We start from the raw sequence: 21,744 nt of genomic DNA on the forward strand, positions 1-21,744 counted from the left end.
ATTGTTAAGACTTATCTCTGAATGTGTCAAAGATTAATTATATAACCTTAGAAAATCCCTTGCAGCAAACATCACATAAATATTTGACAAGCATGAACAGAATGACAGCAAATCATTACAAATGAAATTAGTCTCACTCAGGAGAAATGTGAATATAGATGTCAATATAGTCAGGTTCCCAAAGCAGCTTAGGATGAAATACTCAGCCCAGTTTTATTACATGTTCTGATCTTACACAAGCACTACAAGGAGTGAAGATTTTACTCACTTGCATTACATGAGGCTGCTCACCATCCTTGTCTGTCAAATGCAGGAAGTTCTTCTTCCCAGGCTCAAAACCAGCATCAAGAATGGTTTTGTCACTGTTCTGATCTATTGGAGTCTGCTAAAAGAGATTAAAACACAAACACTTTCTAGAAACAGATCCATATGCAATTAACAGGTTCCATTCAAGTACACTGCATGATGTGGTTGCTGACACAGTAAGACCACAATATTTATGAAAATATAAATAATTATCCAGTGAACAAAACACCATCATCAGTACTGAAATAACTTGGGAACAGTTTAAGAAACTTTACAGTCTAATGCAGTAGTTAATCTTAACAGTTGGTTAAACTATTCAGGAGTCAAACACTCTAAGTTTCTTGTGAACCTCACATTATCCAGTGTCCTCTAGAGCCACTACGAGCACTTTTTTCTTTAAAAGAAAAAAAAATTATTTTCAGCAGGCATAAACATGACCTGAAATAAACTAACATCTATTTCTTAACAAACCTTAGAAAGCTTTCTAGGTGCATCAACAGAAACAACATTAACTAAAATCAACACTGATTAACAATAAAGCATAGGAGTGATAATAATTTTTTAAAATATATTCAAATAGATCTAAGAAACATCAGGACTCACTACACAACATACTGCTGCTGAGAAGAAAACGTTTCTCAAACAAGACCACAGGAAACTGAGACTATCACGGACATTATTATTAAAGATATATATTGATAACAAAAACTAACACTGCATCTGAACTGTATTAGCTTTTGATTAATGATTAAACAGATGTGTCATTAGAGAGCACACTTTGAGACTAAAACTCAGCCAAATCAAGCCAGGGACATCAGCCTGCTGTGATGCAGAGTTACAGGAATTAGGTGAGCACATGGGACAAGGAGATTTTCCATGCAGGGCAGTGTTTGGTGCTCAGAGGAACAACAGTGCTGCACACCGTGTCAGTGGCACTGTCCCCACTGCAGGGGCACTGTCCCCACTGCAGGGGCACTGTCCCCACTGCCCCCAAGCAGCCCCAAGGAGCCATTACCGTGTCAGTGGCACTGTCCCCACTGCAGGGGCACTGTCCCCACTGCCCCAAGCAGCCCAAAGCAGCCATTACCGTGTCAGTGGCAGTGTCCCCGTTGCCCCAAGCAGCCATTACCGTGTCAGTGGCAGTGTCCCCACTGCCCCCAAGCAGCCCAAAGCAGCCATTACCGTGTCAGTGGCAGTGTCCCCGTTGCCCCAAGCAGCCCAAAGCAGCCATTACCGTGTCAGTGGCAGTGTCCCCGTTGCCCCAGAGCAGCCCCAAGGAGCCATTACCGTGTCAGTGGCAGTGTCCCCGTTGCCCCAGAGCAGCCCCAAGGAGCCATTACCGTGTCAGTGGCAGTGTCCCCGTGTCAGTGGCAGTGTCCCCCGTTGCCCCAGAGCAGCTCAAGGAGCCATTACCGTGTCAGTGGCAGTGTCCCCGTTGCCCCAGGGCAGCTCAAAGCAGCCATTACCGTGTCAGTGGCAGTGTCCCCGTTGCCCCAGGGCAGCCCCAAGCAGCCATTACCGTGGCAGTGGCAGTGTCCCCACTGCCCCAGGGCAGCCCCAAGGAGCCATTACCGTGTCAGTGGCAGTGTCCCCGTTGCCCCAGGGCAGCCCCAAGGAGCCATTACCGTGTCAGTGGCAGTGTCCCCGTGTCAGTGGCAGTGTCCCCGTTGCCCCAGAGCAGCCCCAAGGAGCCATTACCGTGTCAGTGGCAGTGTCCCCGTTGCCCCAGAGCAGCTCAAAGGAGCCATTCTCGTAGCCCACTTTGGCAGCCACGTCCTGGAAGAGCTGGCGCAGCGGGGTGGAGGCCGGCAGGTTCAGGGTCACGCGCTCATTCACCGTCTTGGCGTTGGTGGTGTCCTGGATTATGCACAGCACCCGGGGCTCCTCAGCAGCACACTCTGCCTGCAAGGACAGATACAGCCACCCAGAAGGAGCAACAGTTAGGAGCTTAACTGAAAAATTAAAACTTCTACAATAAAGTGTTGTATACTTTCAAAGCCTAATGTTCCTAAATCTGGCTTTTTTTTTTTTCCAAAGCAAGCATGAGAAAATTAAGAACCTGCCACTTTTGAAAAATCTCTAAAAAACAAGCTCCATTTTTATAGAACAAGAAGGAATTTGTATGGGTGTGGGACAGAGGAAAGTGCTCAGGCTGCACACAGAATTTCAGCCAGCAACCAGATAGAATACTGCTTCAAAATCAGGAACAGACTTCCAAGTCATCACTTCTAGCTCATATTTTGCTTTGACACAATCATAAATCCGGTTGAGGCAGAATATACCTTTTGTGACTTTCAGGAATGCAACTCAGAAAACTTGCAAGCTTCCAAGCAGCCCAGGAAGCTGACCACTAAACAAGAAATTTTATAATCAAGCCACTAACTCTGCTGCTGTCTGAGTTGCAAGAGGTATTATTCTGCCTGAATAAAGTAAGAAAATTAGCATTGACAAATGGCTACTGGACAAAGTAAATCGAGTTTAAACAGAAACTTCAATGTATCTGAAATCACAACAATATGATCTTGAATGAAAATTTCTGGACCCAGATAAGTCATAAAAATGGCATTTTTCCAACATTAAAACCCATGAAGTCAAAGATCTAAGCACATTCAATTAATTCTCTTAATTATCCCAAACTGTAGAACAAGTAGGAATAACTGATATTTAAATGCATATCTCATAGGAAAAGATCAGGTAAGTAAAAAGAATTAGTCCTTCAGGGACTCAGCCTTTTCAAGCTGTAACACACAGAAGCATTAATAATGCATTGTCAGAGTGCCCAAATCTCAGTCCACGGATAAAGGACAAAGGCCACAGCATCCAAAAAGGCAAAAAACCACATGCAGTGCTATGATGATTCTCAGTAGACAAGAACAACAAATGGCAATAATTCTGTTCATGCTCAAACTCTCAGCCACATCACAAGCAGCTTCTAGAGAAGCACAGATAGCTGAACACTTTCAGAATCCCCTGTATTCCTACACAAGCAGCCTCACAGCACAGATGAGCAGCACCAACGTGGTACAGTCCTTTTGAAAGCTCTTACATCACAAACCCTTGGAAAAGGGACACAGCATTCCTTCATGCCTTCATTACAGGGGATTGCAGGATCTGCTGGCAGTGCTCACACAAGGGTACAATGAAATGTTAGCTGACTGCAGCATCTATTCCTATCAGCATCACAAAAGGTTGTTAGAGAAAGGCAAATAAAACCACCCTTGACCTCATCTGTACTATGTTGCTTTGCTTTTGACTGGGATTTTTTTTAAACACTTTGGAGTCCAATTTCTTTATGTTTATCAAATGAAGTATCCTGTGTGAAAGCCTTCATTAACTGTTTGCTCAAAAAGATTCAAAGCAGCATTTGCAGCAAATCTGTAACACTTCATACATTTTATCTTTATGGGAGAATTTTACATTTATGAACTACTTTCCAAGAAGACACACAAAACTATTCCTGAAACATTAACCACACATTAAGGAGAAAACACAATTTAGAAGTCAAAGTAATTTTGACATATTATATTCCTCACTTTCATCTACAGCTCCCACAGAGGCACACAGGGCTGTACTTAAGTATACTAAAATTAAATTTCACCAGTGATTACTTCTCCTGGGCTCTTCCCTTGAAATTTCCCAGCACAGCATCTTTCTTTTGTTTTCTTGGTTTTTTTTCCTTTTTTTTTTCTGAAGAAGCAAGTTCTCTCTTTCACTGTGTCATTAGGAAAGAGAGGTAAAGGTTGTTCAGTGTTCTTTCTAGATTTTTTTGGGTTTTTTTTGAGAAGGTGAGCAGCAGTTAAGACCCAGCCAAGTTGTAAGATCAAGCTATATTTGCATGCAGGTGCCTCAGCAGTGGTAAAGGCTTGCTCTGGGTGGGAGCCTGCCCCGCTCTAGAGAACACTGCAGGGAGGTTAAGAGGCATTTGCTACTATTCAGAGGTCCATCTCAGCAAACAGGAGTGAATTTGGATTGAATTGTCCCTGCACTGGTTCTCTGTTGATGCTGGAGCTTGATGGCTGCTGTGTGTGATCCCTCATGAGCAGTTCTCCATGGACACTCAATTGCTGCTGCTGCTGCCCTGACATAACCAGCACTGACTCCCCTGCTCCCTGCAGGAGTCCCTGCAGAGCCAGCAACTCCCACTCCCCCTTCCCCTGCTACCCGGGATGGGGAAGCAGCTCTGACTCACACTAGAGCTGCTACTGAAAATAATTAGGCACACAGTGTCTGAGGGATGGAAATAACTCCAAGGGAACAAATCACAGACGATTCCAGAAGATTTGCTGCTTGGGTTGCTGCATGCTGCACGTCACACAAATGATCTCTGCCTTGCTCACAGATGTCATTCTGACAGACTGAACTGGTTTAGCTCAGGGCCAGTACAGCAAAGGGTATTAAGCTGTCACTCATTCACACTGCCACCACTTCAAGTTGTGAGTAGTAAATAGATAAAGCAAAAATAACCTCAGCCCAACTCTGCTCATGGAGAGCTTTCACACACACCAACTGAACTGGGAGACAACAGTGCAGCACCTTGTCTGGGGCTGCTTTAGTGCAGGAACAGTGTGGAAAGCAAAACTGGCCAGTGAGGGATCCCTCAGCTATTCTGACAGACTGTTACCAAACCAAGTCCACAAGGGAAACACAGAAATTAATTGCAACCATTACATAATCTGATACACTATGAGAGCAAAACAATTCCTTTTTTTAATGGAGAGATAGAGAGCCAAAGCCTCACAGACCAGTGTAAAAGCATGGAAACACACACTCAGTCTGAAGCTACCATTAAGAGTGAATTTAATAGGTACATCATCTTTGTATTCAAGAACATGCACATAGAGTCCAATGTCAATAGCTCATGCTCATGTTTAAAATAAACAGAAGCTACAGCATCATGCTGCTATTATGTTTCTTGATTATCATTTTATAAAGTTGATTTCATCTGTCTACCTGTGAAAATTTCTTCTTCATTTCAGCAAAGATACTCTGTCTGCAACTCCAAAACATATCCTACAGTATATGAAAACAAAATTAACAAGTCATAATAATTGGAAGTTGTAATTGGCTTTCATTTATATAAAGTCAGTTTCATAGTATAAAAAAACATTATTACTGAGTTTGGAAACACCATTCACAGAATAACTTGAGAAGGAATAGCCTGTTTTAATATTCAAATTATCATAGGAGCAGTGTTACAGACAATGTCAGTTAAGTTGCAATACACACACTACATTTCACAGAGTAAGAAGTGAACGGTAAGAAAATCTAAATAACAATTTCAAGATATAAATTTCTATTAACACTTTCCTTGATTACCTTTAAAATGTGCCACAGACATAAATAAGTATTTTACCTCCCATGGTTCAAGGGTAGGATTAGCATATAACCCTCTAATTCAGTTTATTATTGTATTTATAAATTATGAAGCTGTCCAGTTTCACATGAAACTGTTCTTTCACATCTAAAGTATTTCCTGTAGGGAAATTTTTCTAGTATGAGCCCATTTTGAAGCATGCAGCTGAAGGCAGTAAAGAGATGAAGTTACTGACCATTCCTACCACTGTTAAGAAAGCCTGCCTTGGTATCTCTCATGTACCATCAAAAATTCAACAACAAACATTAACTGCACAAAATTGTTTTCTGACTAAACATCAAATTAACCAGTTTCTGAATCTCAAGTGGTGCACTTGGTACTTTTCCAGAAAGGAAAATCAGGAAGTGACAATGAAGATGCTCATAACATCGCTGTTCTTCTCCAAATTTCCTCAGTAAGGATTATCAAAACAAAAACCACTGACATGATCTTTACTGACGTGCCCTATTTGCCCCACCAAATGACCTACAAAAATAGCCCAAATTAGACTACTGCATTTAATTTCCCAGCAGGATGACATGTAAGGCAAGAATTTTTTCTTCATGTACTGAGAACTGAAGATCCAGTTTGGAAGTTTTAATATGACAAGACTGTGTTTAGCACTTTCCTTTACATACCAGTCTGTAATTTCAGATTTGAGAGATTTCAGATTTAAATGACACAATTTAAATGTTTGCTGCTTGCTGGTTTTACCTGCTCTTAACCGAAAGTCACGTACATCTTGTTAAAATGACCCAAGGTTAATGGAAGTCCCAGAACCACACACCTGAAACTGCTGGTTTGTAATATTATCATTGCTATCAAATACATTGCCCTGTGTGCCTCAGGTTGCAATGCAAGATGTAAGCACAGGTTTGTATTCTATTACCAGCTGTTAAATCCAGGTGGGGCAGTGTTCTTGATCTGTTCCAGGACCCATCCTCCCTCCAGGAGGTACTCTCTGTTTATGGGCCAATCAGTCTCTTTAAGGAATTGATAAAATTTCTCCCAGAGGGAGGAGCCAGGCATTCCTACCTGGATATAATCTGAGATTTGGAACACCACAGGCAGCCTTTTTCCACTGGATTCCCAGAGGAAGATCAGACCCTTCTACACCACACTGGACCTTCAGTAAAACTACATCCCTCTACTGAGTCACATCTGCCACTGCAGGAAGACTGCAAGCCACCATTTAATAGGACTGCTACCAACACCCTAATGACAAGGTGTCAGGTTGGATTCTGACTCTGTCACTGTTTTTGTACTACTGAATTTTATTTGAAGTTTCCTATTAAGTTGTAGTTTGTAGGGACTTCTTATTTATACATACTACTAAAGAACTGTTATTCCTATCCTCATATCTTTGCCTGAGAGCCCCTTAATTGTAAAATTATAATAATTAGGAAGGAAAGGATTTACATTTTCCATTCCAAGAGAGGCTCCTACCTTCCTTAGCAGACACCTGTCTTTTCACACCAAAACACTGCATCAAAGACTTAATTAAGACTTCCAATTTTCCTCCTAATCAGGGACCCCAGAGAACCCTAACTTTAGCCTGAACTCTTCTCCAGAGGAGGCAGGCCAAGTCTGGTACACACAGGGCACATGTCATTTTGTAGTGTGCTATTCAACTTGGTGCACACAGTGAGGGTGGAAGGGGAGGACAGGCTCCAGGTACCACCTGCACAGAACTACCTTCAGGTTACTTCTTTTATGAAAATGTTCCTGTGCTGGCTTCTCAACTCTTGCTTTTTTCAGTTAAGGTCTGCTGGAAGATTTTCAAGAGCTACTTTCACTAAACAAATTCCATGTAAGAGATCAAACAAATAGAATTACAAATCATACTCTTTATATGATGTTCAGAAATTTCAGAAGTAACTGAGAGCTTCTCTGACAAGACAAATCACAAGTCACAGAATCATAAAACCATTTAGGTTGGAAAAGACTTCCAATATCATTGAGTCCAACCTTTAACTGACCATTACCATGTCAACTAGGCCACGGCACTAAGCACCATATCTACTTGTTTTGTGAACACCTCCAGGGATGGGGAATCCCTGGCCAGCCCCTTCCAGTGCTGGACAATCCTCTCAATGAGGAAATTCCTCTGGCACGGCTTGTCCTCTCATTCTGTCACTGTTTTTTGGGAGAAGAGGCCAATCCCCCCTGCTCTCCTGTGTGTCAGACTGTTCTAGAGAGATGAGCTCTCCCTGAGCCTCCTTTAGCCCAGGCTGAGCACCCTCAGCTGCTCCTCATGGGGCTTTTACCCTCCAGCCCCTCCCAGCTCTGTTCCCTTCTCTGGGCTCTCTCCAGCCCCTCCAAGTCCCTCCTGAGCTGCGGGGCTCACAACCGGACAGAGCACTTGAGGTGTGGCCCCAGCAGTGCCCAGCACAGGGGACACTCTGCCCTGCTCCTGCTGGCCACACCATGGCTGATACAGGCCAGGGGGTGTGGGCCTCCTTGGCCACTTTGAGCTGTTGGCAATGAGCACCTCAGGTCCTTTTCCACCAGGCTCCACTCCAGCCAGTCTCCCCAGCCTGTAGCAAAGCACGGGGTTGTTGTGGCCCAAGTGCAGGACACAGCACCTGGCCTTGTTAAAATCACAGGGATGTGTCCATCTCTCAAATGCAGCATTCTCCATTCTCAATTAAAGCGTTCCCTCAAACACTCAAAATAAACTTCACAATAATCACTAGTGCAATTCTACATTTTACAAAAAGCTCCTCTCAGCACGGAAACACATTTAAAGTACAATTAAGAGACCAAAGGTCTTCTACAAAGTTGCTTAATTTTACCCTGATAAAAGTTACTCTGGAGTGCACCAAGCCAATTATTGCACCTCACAAAATCAACAGACACATTAACTACACAGTTCAAGGCTTTCAAATTAACATACACACTATTCCCAGGCAAATGCAGAAACATCTTACTGCCTTTTCCTCAGAAGAAATAAGAGCAACTACTCAGGTAGCAAGCACATCTATCCAGTACTTGGGAGAAGTCCTCAAAGCTCCATGCTGTTACTTTGCCAAAGTGTGACATAGTACACCAGTAGCTTAGGAAAACAAGCTCCAACTGCAAAAACACCTAAAAGGCAAATGCAGACTGCTAATTAAGGCTACAATTCACAAAATCATTCTATGATTATTTTAGCACCGAAGTCTTCTCAGGCTAATATTTTAGTCAATGGATATTTGAAATTGTACTTTCAACTGTTAGCTGTAATTTTAAAAAACACTGAAACACTGACACTTTCATCCCGAGTCACTCCATCTTGCTGAGGGTGGGGATCCCCTGGGATGGAGAGCATCCTCAGCAAGTCTGCTGATGACAATAAGCTGTGTGCTGCTGCCAACACACTGGATAGAAGAGTTGCCATCCTGAGGGACAATGACAGCTTCAGAGGCGGGGCTGGGTGACCCTGCTGAAGTTCAATAAAGCAAAGTGCAAGGTCCTACACCTGAGCTGGGACAATGCCAAACACACCTAGAGGCTGTGCAGAGCAGTGACTGAGAGAGGAGAAGCACTTGGGGTGACGGCTGGTGAAAACCTTACTGTGAGCACAGAAAGCCAAATGTGCCCTGGGCTGCATCAAATGGAGCGTGGCCAGCAGGTCAGGGGAGCAGGTGCTGCTCCTGCCCTGCCCTCGTGAGCCCCCAGCCCAAGTGCTGGGGACACCCTGGTGTGCAAGAGGACGTGGGACTGTGGGGACAAGTGCAGAGCAGGGGCATGCAGTGGATAAGGGACTGGGGCACCTCTCCTGCAATGAGAGGGTGACAGAGCTGGGGCTGCTCAGGCTGCAGCACAGAAAGCTGCACGGACACCTCCCAGCAGCAGCATCTGAAGGGCCTACAAGGAAGCCAGACAGCAACTGCTCATCAGGAACTGTATGCCAAGACAAGGAGTAATGGGTTCACACTGAAAGGGGAAATTCAGACTAGATAGATAGAAGGAATTTTTTACCTGGGGGTAGTGAGGCACTGGCACAGGTTACCCAGGGAATTTGAGGAATGTCCCATCTCTGGAAGTGTTCACAGCCAGGCTGGATGTGGCTATGAGACCAGCTCCAGTGGAAGGTATCTCTGCCCATGCATGATAAAGGTCACTCCTAACCCAAGCCATTCTATGGCCCTTTAAATTGTTCCATTTCTAGAAATGTGATGATGATAAACCTGCATGTAGAAGATTTCTGACTGTGAGACCAGACTTACAAAAGACTCTTTACAATACCAACATGCAATCAACACACAGGTCTGATCTGGCTGGAAATAGGTAGGGTCCACAGTAGGGCCATGCTATGTGAGAATTTACAATTCATGTACCTGTCTAAAAAATATTAATCTTTCTTCCATGAAAGACCTGCACCTGCAAGTTGCAGAGCATAAAGCATGTTGTTGCACTGAAGTAATTCAAGCTGTATTTCTGTATATACAAAGGCAGCATTGTTATTAGTGCCATCTGCAAGACAGACATTTGCTTTGACCATATAGGTTCTGTATTTATTGAAAATAAAGGAACAATAAAAATAGAGTGTTACTAGATCTGTCACAACAATAAATGTAGAACTACAGTGGTTTTAACACTGCATTTAGATGTGGCTTGCTATTTTTCAGCCTTGAATCACTGAGTTAATTAAAATTTTATAGCAGCATTTCACTATTTTAACTACTGCTTCATTTAAATAAAACTATTTTCAGAGACTGAAAGTAAAACCTAAAGCTAAGGTCAAACTTCATATAGATTCTACTCAATATTTCCAAATTGCAGGTCAAGAGTTGAACCAACTTGTGAAGTTTTACTGCCAAGTAAAGTTAATGTCCTATTGAGTCTTAAAGGATCACCACTAGAGAAGATTCTACATGTCCACACCCCGTAACAGAGGAAAGACAAAGAGATCAGTAGAAGCAGCAGACATCAATCTCATATTCACAGAATTACTTGGATGAAGAAGCCTAAGACAGCAATTCCCAAAGCTAATGTAGCTTCAGTAACTTCAGACTCCCATAGGAAGCACGTTTAAGTGACACTGCCTGTCACTGCTGGCCAAACTCTGGGGTGCACATTCCAGGGCTGTGGAAGTGACTGCATGCACGTTTCCAGCAATTACAAGCATAAGTGACATCTGGAGCTCCAATGACACTCAAGTAGTGTGCATCTGCACCTTTTATTTCTGAAGTACAATCACATAGTAGAAACAAGTTTCTCTCCAGTTGAACCACTGTCAAGTGTCTGAATGTTTCTTTCTCTCTCAGCAACGGCAAACTTTTATCAAATCAGCTCCTTGAGAACCCACAACCATAATACAGTTTTTCACCTACGGCAAGAAACCAAATCCATTAATGCCACACTGGATACATGTTGACAGCACTGCACATTGCAGAAAATGCAAAGATCAAAGATCTTACCAATAGACAGCAAATAAGGGGAGAACCAGTCAGTGAGCACTGGGGTACCAATTTCCACCCGTTCCCACCATTTCCCCTTTTCCCACCCTGTGCTTTTGAACCACAGAGTCCTTACAACCCACACCCCCTTTCACCCAGCACAGCTACTCCTGCTCCATGTTCTTTCCAAGCCCAAGGAAGCTCTTTTTAGAGGCCAGCTTCCCTGGTACAGCCAGGTGAGCAGGGTTCCTGTATGGGAGGTGAACACAGCACAATAGAGGTCACTGGAATGAGGGAAGCATGGAGCAGGTGCTCTCACTCAGATGTGGCTGTACTTTAGAGAAAGAAGCACCTCTTTTTGAAATCCAGCTAACTGAACTAATGCTGTCAGTGCACTGAGGTGTTACTCAGCACAGAGGCTTTGCTGCAGCCCAGTCTGAGTTAATGAGAGAACAGTGCACTTAGAATCCTGTTACAAATGCCCAAACAAAACACTTACAAAGACTATTTTATAGCACACTTGTGGCAAACTGAATACACTTTTAAAACACAGATCCCAGGAGATCTTAAACAGAGTAATTTTGATCTGTTAACTTGACAGATCTTGTTGGAACGTTTCCTGAGGCAAAAGAAAAAAAAAAAAAACAAAACAAAAACTCTGAACAACCTTTAGACACAATCATTTAATTCTGAATCTGACTGACTTTAAAGTATCAGGCTTCTGAGTACCTCAATAACAAACTTTATCCTCACCTTTGAATTCTTTATTATACCTGGGGAGACTTCAGGCACAATCCAACAATGTTCTGAATCTAGTGAAACTAAAGAGAGGTCTTCTGTCCCTTTACAAGTAAGAGAAAAAAAGTGCTTCACAAGGAGCCTGAAATACCATGACAATTCAAAATATATATCTTGACTCTGACCATTTGTCCTAGTTATTGAACCTTTGCCCCCTCCCTGGTTTATTGGGGGGTTTTCAGGAGAGTTAAAAGTAGCAGTATTTTAAATGCATGCATTACATGCACTAGTGCTTACATCACTAAATACCAACAGCACCAGGATATAACTGCAATTTTCTGTGGTATCCTAAGAGACTGAACTGAGACCCCCTGCAATCCCTAGGCAGGGTTTGAGTGTGCAAATGGCAGTGCTGCCTACAGGACAAGAGGAGTAAACTCCTCTCTGGAAATGCCCTGATTCAGGGAGGAGGTACAAAATCAGTCTGCAGCAGAGCCCCTGTGATCCCACCCCCTTTGGAAAATAGGGTATATGATTTACTCTCTTCTCTGCCTTCTGTAGATTATTATTGTTTTCAAAGGTACCTTCTCAGAAACGCTTCCTTAGTAACAAAATTTTAGTTAAAAAGAATTGGAAGTGCCACGTCACTGAACCAGCTGCATGCCAGCTGTCATCTGTCACTCCTGGAAAATGCACGGGGACAAATTATTTTATAATACATATACACTTCAAAGTCTATTACTTCCAACTTTCCAAACATGTCCAAAAATAACCCTGTGCCTCAGAAATAGAGAGTGTGTTATGAGGCTAGTGTTTCCCTTTGAGAGTTTGCTCCTACTGCTGTGTATTACTGGATAATTTGTAAAAAAACATTAACAATGAACAGGAATGACAAAAAAAGTTGGGATGGGGCCAGAAGTAAGTACAAGCCTGGAGATTGTTCAAAAGACTATAGAAAAAGATTTAGTGTGAGGGGACATATGTCTGGGGAGAGCTGAACTGGAGACCAAAATGTCCACTTTGAGTTTGTACAGAAGGTTACTTTTCATATTTTAGAAGACTTTAAATATGTCTTACTAAGGACATCCTGAAGAACCAGTCTTCTATCACTTATCCCCTTATGGCCTTTTAAATACAGTAAATTAAGGTGATTCAAGATTACTTCCCTTAAAAAAAGTCAAGCAAAGCAGCTGCCAGTAACAAAAGAGTGCAAATATTTCCTGGTCAGTCTGCAGATCACACAAGAAATAACAAAGTTTCCTTCAGGGAATAGTTTAAATACTTATACTTATCTTTTAACCACTGGATATTGAGAGTACTTCACTCTCTTAAAGGTTTTAATTTCAGCCGATCCTATTTTCTTCACTCCTCTGACCCAAAGCTGTTGAACTTGAAAAGGGTTTTGCCACCACACTAAAATCATCGTGAGAATTAAATGTCAGTGAAATTCTCTACATTCACAAACTACCTGCCCAGACTCTCTACATCCTTTAAAACCTTTACACTCAGATCTGAAACAGCCTCTTCTTCTACAGCTTCCTTTGCTTGTAAGTCACAGAAACAGTGGATGGACTTGCCCTCCATTTTTTCAAGTATGAATTTTATGGAAACATTTTTCTTTTCTGCTCCTATTCTGAAGAACTTTTGGCTAGACTGAATTACAAATGCAACAGCATAAAAACAAATTAAGAGTCTGAGCAAAACCAGTACTCAGAAGAGTTTTCTCTTCATGGACAATTTTGAAATGAAGGTTTACTTCCCTACAGAAGATAGCAGAGATTCTTTGTGCAGCTCTCTGGGAATTCTGCACAGATCAAATGGTCCAGCTCAGAGTGGAAGGACCTGGGCACAAGCTGTGAATGCTGCCACTGCCACAAAGGGCTCCAGGGAGAACACACAACTTTGGAGCCATGTCCCACAGAAGGAGCAGGGATGACAACGCCCAGGTGAGAAAGGACCTAGACAATTTTTCCACATATAAACTGATGGGAGCATTTTATTTACAAAAAAAGAGGAGTTTCTGTATGTGCTATTCTTCTCATTCAGTGCCACTGATGTCAACCCAATGCCTACACAAATCAGTGAGCATGGTTGCCAGCATTCCTTCAGCTCCTGCACACTGCCAGACTTCTCTGGAAAATGCCATTTACACATTCAGACACTATTTACTGGGAAAACTTCACACTACATCACAGCTATTTCTCCTGAAGCTCTGGAAGCAGAGCATTCACCAATCCTCAGGAATTCAGGCACACTGGCTCATGTTACTGAGGCAGCTTTGGTCACATGCCCATGGAGAAGCTACACCTGAACTGCAGCACCATACCAGCTCTAAGCTATTCACAGAAATGCCAATCTAAAATAATCTGTTGCCATTTTTTCAGAAGCACCTAAAGCATCCTTGTGATCACAATCTCAACAATTATATGAATCAAGTGATCTGTACCAATTTCACCCCTAGTATTTTTAGAACATGCACAACATCCTCTTCAGAAATTATTTCATCTGCCAATGCTGTGCAAGAGCATTGCTCAGTGCAAGCTGATTACATGCCAAGGATTGCAAAAACCAAAGGAAACAAAAATCCTTGCCTGAAATCCAGTGCCTGAAACTGTGGTCAAGTTCATTGTTATTTTATCAGAACTCCACAAAAAAAAATTCTGTGACTTACTATACTCACAATTATAAATTATTTAGTAACTAGTGGCATTATTTGAGAAGAGTTCATGCAAAACAAGAAAAACAACAAAATGCTAAATGGCAGCTCACCCAAAGGTACACCACATTAAATCTTATAGGGCAAGTGTAAAATAGCAGTTTTAAATGTTCACAAAAGGAATTAATAACTTTTTCAAACTGAATAAAAAGGCTGAATGTAATTCAATCACTCCATTTTCTACAGAAACTTTCACCTTTATTTTCTTAGACAAACCCAATATATTTTCAAACACAACAACAAGAGTGAAGCTGTGACTGGCTATATGAACACGTGTACATAATACAGTGCTGTGCAGTACCAATTGTAATGTACTGGGGGGAAAAGCTTAGAATAAAACCCCACCCCACTTCCATTTAATTCTGACAAGACTAAAACATGCAATTCAAAGGTAGCACAAATTCAAGGCACTGGTTTATTTCAGTAAATCACCACAAGCTTTCATGTTGTATTGATATCAATACATTCTATCAGAAAGAGGCAGCACTGTAATAATTTTCATCAGTATATTAGTGTTTCTACAAGTAACATTTAAAAACTGTGATGCAAGGCTGCACTGATTATATCCACAAGTTTTAAAAAGAACAGAAAATGTCATTTGGAGACTTTATTTCATAATGGCAACAAACAAAGCACTGGAAACTTTTTTGTTGCATATGATACTCTGAGCTCAAAGAGTGCAGAATGTAACACTAACAAATCTCTGAATTAGTCTCCATTTAAGGAAAAGTTCATTACTGGTCTGAGAAAGAGTGTGTAACTGCACAAAAAAACTCAAAACAAACTAGGGTTTTATACTTCTACTACTGATGCTTTGATTCCAAAATTTTTATCACCAGTGACACACAAAACAGTAGAGAAAAAATAGCATTTATTGTTTGTGGTAATGTTCAAAAGGTATCACAGCAGGAACAGAAGAGGTGTTTAGTTATTTATTGTCAGATTCTTCTGAGCAGTAACCTCCACCAGCAGCATTCACAGTCTGAGGCTCCAGCACCAAGTGCTGCCCATCAGGCAGCTGGTACCTCTTAGGCAAAAACAGCTCATCAGATGGTCTGGAGGTGCTGACAGTTCATTATCATCATCACCCTCACATGCTGCAGATTAAACAGCCAGATGAGAGGAAAGTGAACAGGAACTGGGAATTCCAATGGCTGGAAAAAAGCTCTTGAATTCTACTCCTAAGCTTTACTCACCAAAGTCAGTAACTGTACAAACATCCTTCAGAACAAATGACTTGGTGGAATTCCATGTGGATTTTTTATTTGATCTCCAAAACACCTTCTCAGTCAGTTTCTCTAGCTGTCACAATCCTACCTTTATGTTTTCCAATGGAGCACGAGAAGGAAAGCAGGAAAAACTGATGAATTATGCAAGCTGTAACCACTTGTAGAATCTTTTAATACATGGGAATGAAAAAACAAGGATGTCATCAGCATTGAAAAGAACAGCGTCCCTTTACTTAAGAGAATTGCAAAATATCTTAATCAGATTGCAGCTCTCCTAATGAGGAAGTCAGAATGATATCCATCAAGAGACACATTTGATTTGTTCAGTGCAGATTAAAATGGGTTCATGAGTGCAAAGGCTCACATGAGTGAGCTGAGAGAGAACTCACAGCACCGTGCTCGATGCAATGGCAGCAGAGATGTATTTATACACACCTTTATTCTGACAGGTGCACTTTGGAGAGTTCATGCTGGAAAAAGCATCTGCACAGCATTTATTTAATCAGTAGCTCAAACACTTCAGAAACCTCATAGCAGAACACACTTCTCATACTCTCACCAATACTCACTGAGTTCTCATACATCTTGATTTTCAGGATCAGTCTCTGCAAAGTTCACTTGTATTACCAGTAAGCACACACAGGCATCTTTCTCACCAACTGTGTTGATAAGAATATTTTATTTTTTCCTATTTGAGGCAGATGTTCCCAAAATAAGTTTCAAGTCAACTTTTCCTGTAAGAAACACTGAAAGCCATAGGAATATTTTCCAATTTGATAGCATCATTCTCTTCTTGTTTCCATAATTATCTTACTCATACTATTCACCCTCCCTTCCCAGGCTTACTGTGTAAAAATCCACACTTATTAATACAGCAACTTTTATAGAATACGCTCAAATTTTGCTACCAGTGTGCAGCAATGAACTGTTTTCCTCAGTGCCTGCTGTTTACTGGATATAAAAGAAGACTGAATTTAATCTTTTAGATGAAGAAAGCAAAGTAATTGAGGATTGGAAGGAAAAGGAATTGGGACTAGTTAACACTGAAGCCCAGCTCCAGTGAACAGGGATTCCCACTGCCCCCACCATAAGGAATTACTGCTCACACTACAACAGAACAGCTGGGAAAGCATCAGAGTAGGAATGCCAGAATTAAGCTACTAAGTGCCTGCACAGCCCAGGCAAAAACCTTCAGGCAAAAAGAAATCCCAATGCTGGATTATTAGGAACTGCTTTAATACACCACTTCCAAAGGAAAAAGAACTTTGTCCCAAAGTTATGAGCAAGAGAAAGTAACAAGGCCCTGATTACCTGGACTTAAGAGATTCAGTTGAAGCAATACAATGTCCAAAAGAAAAGTTTTCATAAGAAACTAACAAAGATATTTGAAGTGCAGCAGTGAAACTTTGTATTCACTTTGTATCCATGAAAATATGAAAAAAATCCAAGCAATTCTACTTTGCAAACAGCAATCTGAGCTGCTGTTAACACATCAAAATAAGGATACAAACACAAACTGAAGACTCACAATGAACTTATTACCCACCCTTCCACTCCAGCACACACAGGCTGGTAGTGTGAGACACCTCCTACCACTTATCTACCAAGGCATCACGGACTTCAGCCCAGAACCAAAATCCTTTTCCCATGAACTCCTTTGGATGATTAGTCATGCCCTAAACCAGCCTAAAGCAAACATCATTCCATTTCTCCTTGTTCTTTCTCACTGGAATGCCAAGGAAGGTCTTCAGCAGGCTGGTCCAGAGCCCAGCTGAAATGTCTGAAAGCAGCAGCAGACATTGAGCTGCACCAGTGACACCCCCAGCCCACCAGGAGGGGACGAAGCCCTGAGCTGTGCTCCTTTATCCAGAGGCCACAGCTGAGGCTCCAAACGATCTGCTTCACCTCCAGCTGCTCTGGGGGGCACAAAAGGAATATCTAGGAGCAGGCTGTGGGCAACTCAGACCTGGAGAATTCTGTTTACCCACAACTCAGTGTTCTCTGCAATGGGACTATTAATGAATCTCAGAAGGACTCAATGGGAATGCTGCAGTGTAACAGGCATTAAAACTCCCTACCACTAAAAAAAAAAGAGGATATGCTGAAAAACACTGGAAAAGTCTAAGACAAACTTCTGTTGCAATATATATATATAGATATAACCAGATGGGCTTAACACAAATAGTTCATCTGTTTTCCTTCTCAATTTGATTTCATTAATATCCTGTTCAGTTTCACTTACTTTGCATAATACACAATAAAGAACTTGAAAAAACTTGCTGAGAAAAAACCGACTCCTGTTAGCGTTATCAGTGTACAAAGTTTATAGATTTCACACTGTTTGTTTAAGATAGCCATATCTCTGATCACATATATTCATCTTCCTTTCCCCATACTTCCCCCCCTACAGATAAAAGTGCATTCAAAAGCCTCGTCCAATGAGTCAGTTAAAAATACACATCTGAATCATAAGTATATTCTGAATACAACTCTAAAGCCAAGGGGGATACTATTAATACATAGAACTAAAGACACAGCCTTGGCTAGCTGCTTTTATTAATACCTTGTCTATTCCACTTAACTACAGCTACTGCCACAATGTTTCTGCTGCCACCATCCCTTATCTGTATGTTTCTTTGGTTCTAAAATGAAATCTTTGAGTGTATCAGCTACTCTATCTTTTGCCCCTGATTTTATATTTCTAAAGATTTTTGTTAAAAGCTAACATTTAAGCATATGAGCTGCTACACTCCATCCCTTTTTTAAAGTTTCTGGAGATTTCACTTACCTGGAAGAAGGACAAGACGTAGTCCTATAAACCTTAGTATTTTAAGAAAGGAAACGAGGTAAAGCTAAAGTTACCTTTTTCCTACACATATCCTGTATTCACACGCACAAAAAAAATTGTCTCTAATATTCAGTGTTATTTGCTTCCCAGATCTACTCAAGAATACCATTTAAGGATCAGCACATCATTTTGCTAAGCTCCACAAAAACGGAGCCCTTGCCTGCCAAGGTTTCCCGCAAGAACACACGGCAGGTAAACGCAACAAACACTGACGTTTGATGAAAAACAATGGAAGGGGTTTGAGTAACTTATCAGAACTGCAAAACTACCAGGAAAGTTGGCAAAACGGGTAAGTGTACCTGCTCAGGAAACAAAGTTTATGCTGATACTACTCTACCAGCAGCTGTTTCCAAACATTCCATGCCATCACTCGAACTCCTTCCCCAGCACAGTATCGCTCCAACTTGACACGTGTCATTCGCCTATCGCTGCAGGACAGAGGCTTCGCCTTCCTCTTTCACCCGGGCTCTTATCTCCAGCCTATGGCCAAAAGCAAGCCTTTCCCCTTCTCCTGCAGCAGGGGAGGATGGGGGGCCCGGAATAAAGGAAACTGGCAGCTGCTCACCCCATTCCACCGCGGGCACTGCCGCCCGCTCTGCGGCGCTCCCGGAGCCGCCCCTGGGCCCAGCCCCGCCGGGGCCGGCCCGGTTCCTGCGGGGCCCGGGGCCCAGACCCGCCGGGGCCGGCCCGGTTCCTGCGGTGCCCCCTGGCCCAGACCCACCGGGGCCGGCCCGGTTCCTGCGGGGCCCGGGCCTCGGCCGCAGCCCCGCCGGAGCGGCCGCGCCGCCTCCGACCCCGTGACACCGGAGCGGCCCGGGCCGGGCCCGCATGCCTCGGCACGGACAGGTGCAGCCCTCGGGCCGCTCGGGCTCAGCCCGGCCTCCTCCTCCTCCTCCTCCCCGGGTGGCCCCGCCAGCCGCGCACCATCGGCCCGGCCCGCACAAAGACGGGCCCGGCCCGCGGGCTGCGCAGGGAGCGAGCGGAGCCGGGCCGGGCCGGGCCTCCTCCGCTCCCTCCCCATCCGCCGCCGGCGTCCCGGGCCTGCCGCCCGCCGCCTCCGCCTCACCTCCTTGGGGACGAGCTGGTTCTCCTCGCTGGGCACCATGGCCGGCGGCGCGGCGCGGAGCCCGCAGCAGGCTGAACCGAGCGCCGTCGTCAGCAGCAGCGGGAGGCGGGGGGACGCCCGCGGCTCATCCTCCCCCTTCTCCTCCTCCTTTTCCTCCTCCTCCTCTTCTTCGTCTTCCTCTTCCACCTCCTCCTCCTCTTCCTCCTCTTCCACCTCCTCCGCTCCCGCGGGCAGCGCCGCGGCTCCGCCCCGCCGCCAATCCATGGCAAAATGGCCGCCGGCGCGGTTCTCGCGAGAGCCGCCCCACCCCGAGCTCGCTGCGTGCGGCCGCGCTCATCGCCCTGGGCCCGGCCATGGCGGCGCTGGGGCTGGGCCTGCTGCCGCTGCCGTGCATTCCCGGCCGAACCGAACCGAGCCGAGCCGAGCCGAGCCGAGCCGCGCGGTGCTCACCGAGCACCAGGGGCCGTGTCAGAGCCGCAGCGCGGAGCCTCGACGGGCGACCGGAGCCGCGCCGCGCACGGGGTGTCCGCAGCCGCTCCCCGTCACGTTATCCCGGCCTGGGGACCGGCATGAGGCTGCGGGACTCAATAAATGCAATGGGCACCGTGTTCAGGGGAAGACCGGGCGTGCCGCGGTGGTGCTCGGTCATGGGGTGGGCTGGGTGATCTCAGAGGTGTTTTTTGAGCTTATTGAGTCCGTGCAAATGGAGCAGCGGGCCGGACTCTGTGGCGCAGGTGCGGCTCGGAGCTCGTAGTGCCCGGCCATGAGGGCGCTCGGAGCTCTTAATTCCCTGCCGGGGATGCTCTCGGAGCTCGTAGTGCCCGGCCCCGCCGCCCGGCTCCGTCCCCTCAGCGCTCCCCTCGCCACCCCTTCCGCAGGGACACGGGGCTGTGCGACATTCGCTCGCCGTGTGGTGACATTCCCTCTTCTCCCGGGCTGCAGGGACAGAGGGATCCCGCTGGGATTCGCTTTGCCCCTTTGCCTGTCATGCGAGCCCTTGCTGGAGCTGTTCCTTGCAGTCATACCGTGACGTGCGGAGTGTCCCCGCTGTAAATCCGAGATTAGTAGCTCGTTTCCAAACGCGCTGCGAGGCTATTTCTGTGGCGTTGCTTAATCGTTGATTTTTGTCCACAACGAGCTGAACTATATCTGGTTTTTGTGCCACCTGAAACACACTAAAAGCCGAATCACTGGAATGGCTAAAACACACACCAGAGGAAAAGTAGTTAATGCTTCCTTCACTGCAAAACAGTTTATAAATGAAAACCTTTCTGCTTGGCTGATGAACGATGCTGTGTTGTAGCTGTACATTTCTGCACAACTTCTTTTCTTACTATTTTAGTGTCCCCTTGTGGAAAAATGCAGTACTGAGGATAGTTTTTGGTTTTGTGTCCATGAAGTTTTGGGGTAATTTTTGAAACCCATTGTACTGGATGCTACTGAAGAGTCGATAAAATGGAATGATCTCTTCTTCCTTTTCGTGTTCAGAGTATGTCACTTCTCAGGTTCCTCTCTGCTTTCTCAGAGATAAGGGGCAGCTTTTGGAATCAGGATATATTTTTAGTGTTTTTATTAGTACAGTATATTAATGCTTTTTTTAAGAGGCTTTCAAATGATTATATCTGTAAATAACATCTGTGGTTTTATTTTAATCTTTCAAGTATGCTGTGTTTCTGGCTTTGTTGTGGTTTTGTTTGGTTTTGTTTGGTTTGGTTTTTATTTGTTGATTTTGGTTTTTTTTTATTTTAATTTTGCTCCTTGAATCAAGCATAGAAACTCTTACTGAAAACTTAAAGCAGTTTTTAAGTGCATTTCTAACCTGTGTTGCATTATGTAACTTAATGGGTTCAAGTTATTTATCTTGTAAAGGTCAGAGGGTTCTTTGACATGGGAGCCCTTGCCCTGTGAGTTTGAAATATTTTTTACCTGTAAAGCCCCTCATCTTAGACCTTTGAGCTCTAATATGATAAAAACAAGTACTGAGACAGCAACCTGTGAGTCTCTTGCTGTTAATGTTACTCTGTGTTAGGCACAAGGTTTTGTAGAGCTACCCCTCTACAACAGAAAGAAAAATACCTAAAATAGTGGGATTTTTAGTAGAAAA

The 21,744-nt window shown here is 43.9% G+C and overlaps 1 protein-coding gene across 9 annotated transcripts in view; it reads right to left on the reverse strand.

The window, feature by feature from the left end:
- USP47 (ubiquitin specific peptidase 47) overlaps window positions 1-19,923 on the reverse strand; it is a 50,113-nt gene extending 30,190 nt beyond the window's left edge. Inside the window, exons 1-4 of one of the 9 annotated variants that reach the window (XM_079310117.1) lie at window positions 19,641-19,923; window positions 5,257-5,316; window positions 2,005-2,208; window positions 269-385 (exon numbers count right to left, since the gene is read on the reverse strand). In XM_079310117.1, the coding sequence (XP_079166243.1) occupies window positions 269-385; window positions 2,005-2,208; window positions 5,257-5,316; window positions 19,641-19,904 (645 nt within the window). In that variant the 5' untranslated portion in view covers window positions 19,905-19,923. Of the gene's footprint in view, window positions 1-268; window positions 386-1,228; window positions 1,250-1,540; window positions 1,562-2,004; window positions 2,209-5,256; window positions 5,317-19,640 lie in introns of those variants that run through there. The other 8 variants (XM_079310116.1, XM_079310115.1, XM_079310119.1 and 5 more) reach the window with 8 other exon arrangements.
- Window positions 19,924-21,744: the final 1,821 nt, after the last annotated feature.

Source organism: Erithacus rubecula (genome assembly GCF_903797595.1).
Source record: "Erithacus rubecula genome assembly, chromosome: 6".
Lineage (NCBI taxonomy): Eukaryota > Metazoa > Chordata > Aves > Passeriformes > Muscicapidae > Erithacus > Erithacus rubecula.